The sequence below is a fragment of the Rhagoletis pomonella genome, unplaced genomic scaffold (genome assembly GCF_013731165.1).
Source record: "Rhagoletis pomonella isolate Grant_MI unplaced genomic scaffold, Rhpom_1.0 Rhpom_scaffold_00013, whole genome shotgun sequence".
Lineage (NCBI taxonomy): Eukaryota > Metazoa > Arthropoda > Insecta > Diptera > Tephritidae > Rhagoletis > Rhagoletis pomonella.
This window is the reverse complement of record NW_023458567.1, coordinates 22,579,189-22,582,651: the sequence shown is the minus strand read 5'-3', so window position 1 is coordinate 22,582,651 and position 3,463 is coordinate 22,579,189. Positions and strand designations below refer to the sequence as shown.

Sequence of the window (3,463 nt, the reverse complement as noted above, 5' to 3'; positions counted from 1 at the left end):
CGCACATAGAGCATATAGTTCAGCACACTGGAACCGCCGAGCACCTTACCACGCGGCCAGTTACACTGATTATTCTTCATGCCGAGGCAGGCTTTGTTGGAGGGCTGCGTCTTGTACTGCCAATCGAGTTTGCTCAGCTGGAGATATGCTGCTAGAGATGGTACGTCGGAGATCTCATTTTCATCTGGACCCGCTTCAATGAGTAACACCTTCCATTTGCGTATCTCCGTCAAGCGATTAGCTACCACTGCACCGGCCGAACCGGCACCCACTATGATGAAATCATATTCGGTATATAAATTTAGTTGATCAATTGGCCTTGCCTCCGGATCGACACTGTCGTAACGGTAGTAGGTTATGGCGGCGAGGAGCAGCGGTATGAGCCAGAGGCCGGTGGTGACCACGCCGAAAGTGGACTTTATCACAGTCGTAATGAAGAGTAGATTGAGTACCATTTTCTTTGGATCGCTAAAGTTGTGCGAGTGCGCGAAGTATTTTGTGGTTGAATTTTAAGAAAAAAATACGATTGTTGTTTGGTTTGTTGGCTTGGGGAAGTTGATTTTATTTTATTCTTCAAGTATCACGCTGTGAATCGTTGCAGTAGCTTTTTGCGCTTGCTCATTGTAAAGGTATGCAAGTGCCACACGAGGCAGACCAGGTGACGTCTGACGAGAGCTGTAAATAAAAATAAGAAAAATATTAGATTATGAATGGAAAGCTTGTTGAGCTGCTAAAGTTAGAATATTTACGTTTTTAATTAGTAAATGCTTGTAAAATACATATTTATTTATAAGAAATTTTACTACCGTAAAAAAAGTTTATGCATAAATTGTTCTAAACAATTTTGTGCGCTTTGGCGAAATACATTACGAAAATATTTTATTTGCATACAATTTTATTATTAAGTGCAAATTATTTACAGTCCACAAACTAATTTATAATTGCGGTTTTTTGTTTTTCTTTCAGGTGAGAGAACTTATCAGATAAATCAGATAATACTAATTTGACGAAGAGAGAAACGAGGTTTGCATTGGTAAGATAACGATTGAATTGGCTTAAAGCTCTAAGCGAGGCCAATACTTACTCAAACAAATTCAAAACTTCATTTGCAGTGACATTTTAATTGTTCGTTGCATATAATTTTATGAAATCAACTCGTGTAACTTCATTTGCATAAGTCAGTTAGGACGAAGCTTCATTCGACTTATGGTTCTAAATTGATTAACCCAGAAATGCCGGACATAAAAACAACAAAACAAAATTTATATTTTTTAGGAGAGACATAAAATGTAATATAATTGCAATAATAAAATCCTTATTGAAAATTATTGTTGGAATTTATGTTAAATATCAATACCTAACATAATTTAAAACAATATTAATTTTTTAATCAATTATTTAGAATTCCTGTCAGTTAGGGTCTTTGTGAATGCGACGTTATGAAATAAATGTTTCAGTGTAGGAGGTGGGCGTCATAATAAGAAACTTTTCATTATCTTCCAAGTTGGAAAATTTAGGCTTAAACGAGTAGGACCACCGAATTTCATGAAAAAATATTTTTTTTTCAATTTGCGCCAAATTTTCTAGATTTTGACGTTCCTTCAGATTTATACTTTTTTCGTTAAAACCAGCATATGCTCTGAATTTCATCAAACTCCTATAACATTTAGAATTTCCGCCCACAAAAGCTCTGGGCGTGGTAGCGCTTTGAATTTTACTATTTTCCACATTTCTTCATTCCTAAGCGTCGAATAGCGCATATACGAAATTTCAGTGCATTTCTAGTACGGTTAGCCGCAGCTTATATGTGGACGTCCCACTGTGCGACATCTCCCAGAATGAACTAAAAATTTATTTTCGAGCATATTCATCAAAGAGAAGGCCTTCGACAGAAAACATTCCCGTCCTTTGTCTTAGATATACGAGTATACTTACGGTGACTATATTAACCAACGTAAAATAAAGGACATTTTTCCAAAATGATTTGGGAATACGTACATCGAACTTGTATGATCGTAATTTAGACCAAATATATATCAGGTTCGATCCCTGCTGAAGTCTAGAAGAAAAGAAGAAGTCTGATGAGGAGATGTGGTGATCTCCGAAATAGCTGCTATAACTTCTACCGCTTAGACCTTTTTGCTTTTTAAATTTTTCCTAATAAACAATCGTGGTACAAAGCTCAATAATAAAAATAAAAAAAATGTTAAAAATCAAATATATATCAGTCAATTATATTACTAAATTGTCCCCTTCTCGAAAGGCACTGTAACTGGATTTTAACCGATTCCGAAAAATAAAACCAAATCTTTATCAGGGACTTCGCCATCCTTTCGTCTACACGACGGAGTCAGCAGAGGTTTATTGCTCTTTTTCAGTGGAACTGGAAACTCAGCGTGCAACGCGTTCCTGGGCACAACTTGTGGGCTTCCTAAAGTGGGCTGCGAGACAAACTGGCGAAGGTTTTCATTATATTTTTTGAGGGACATTTTTGTTTTTTCATATTCTCTGTTTAATAATTGAGCTCTGAAAAATCCAAAGCTTACTCAAAGGACAGTTTAAGAAATAAAGGACAAATGGAGTATTTTATTTTGAAAACAATTATAAAGGATAGGCGGTTAAAATAAAGGAATGTCCTTTAAAATAAAGTACGGACGGTCACCGTAACTATACTCCTTGCCATTCATGCTATTTTTTGTATCTCTATTTTTGCACTATTTATTGATTCGTGATGTATCAAGAGCTAATATTCTGAAAATATTTGATTTTCATTCAGGCAGCACGGACAGTTGTGTTCAAACTTGGCCCAAAGAGACCAATTTCTCTTCTGAAGCTCTCTATTGCACTTCACCTAGTAGTATTGAAGTTTTCACAGAGAGTTCGAAGCTCAATTGCAAAGTGGGGGAGGGTATTTTTTACCGTGAATGCGTAATCTGCCGACGTATGCGTAATTTTTTTTTAGCCTTTTTTAAGAGCCTTTAAAATAGAAGTCTTGCTTTGTTTGCATATTTTTTCAGTATGAGATCTTATCCGTATATGTTTTTGTTTAAATGTCTACAGCGCAATGGTTTTTTTAAAGAATTTGTATTTATTACTATGGCAACACTCTGTGATTTTCTAGTTTCAAGTTCAATCGAATTTTTTCACTTGTTATTAAGAATCGGCTTTCTAAATTAATGGCAACAGGTTTTCAGCTGTTATAAAGAAGTTAAATCTTCACAGATAAGAATTAAGAACTTAATCAAAACCTGTTACGCGCAAAACGGGTGCTATCATTATCATACATATGTACATATACGCCCATGACCATAATAATAGAAACCATTTCAATTGTACAAATACGATAAAAATTAAGTACATAAAAATTTTCTTAATATAAAATCTAGGGACCATTTTTTCGGGAATTTTTATTTTTTAGTAAATTTTTTCAAGTTTAAAAAGTTTGCTTGGACATAGACACACA

The 3,463-nt window shown here is 35.0% G+C and overlaps 2 protein-coding genes across 4 annotated transcripts in view; one reads left to right on the top strand and one right to left on the bottom strand.

Moving 5' to 3' along the window:
* LOC118748989 (glucose dehydrogenase [FAD, quinone]) overlaps nt 1-506 on the bottom strand; it is a gene marked incomplete at its 3' end in the record, with an annotated part of 2,400 nt that extends 1,894 nt beyond the window's left edge. Inside the window, 1 exon segment of the mRNA XM_036483764.1 lies at nt 45-506. Within this exon segment, the coding sequence (XP_036339657.1) occupies nt 45-455 (411 nt within the window). The 5' untranslated portion in view covers nt 456-506.
* LOC118748995 (flotillin-2) overlaps nt 1-3,463 on the top strand; it is a 516,275-nt gene that overhangs the window by 87,464 nt on the left and 425,348 nt on the right. The window lies entirely within an intron of this gene.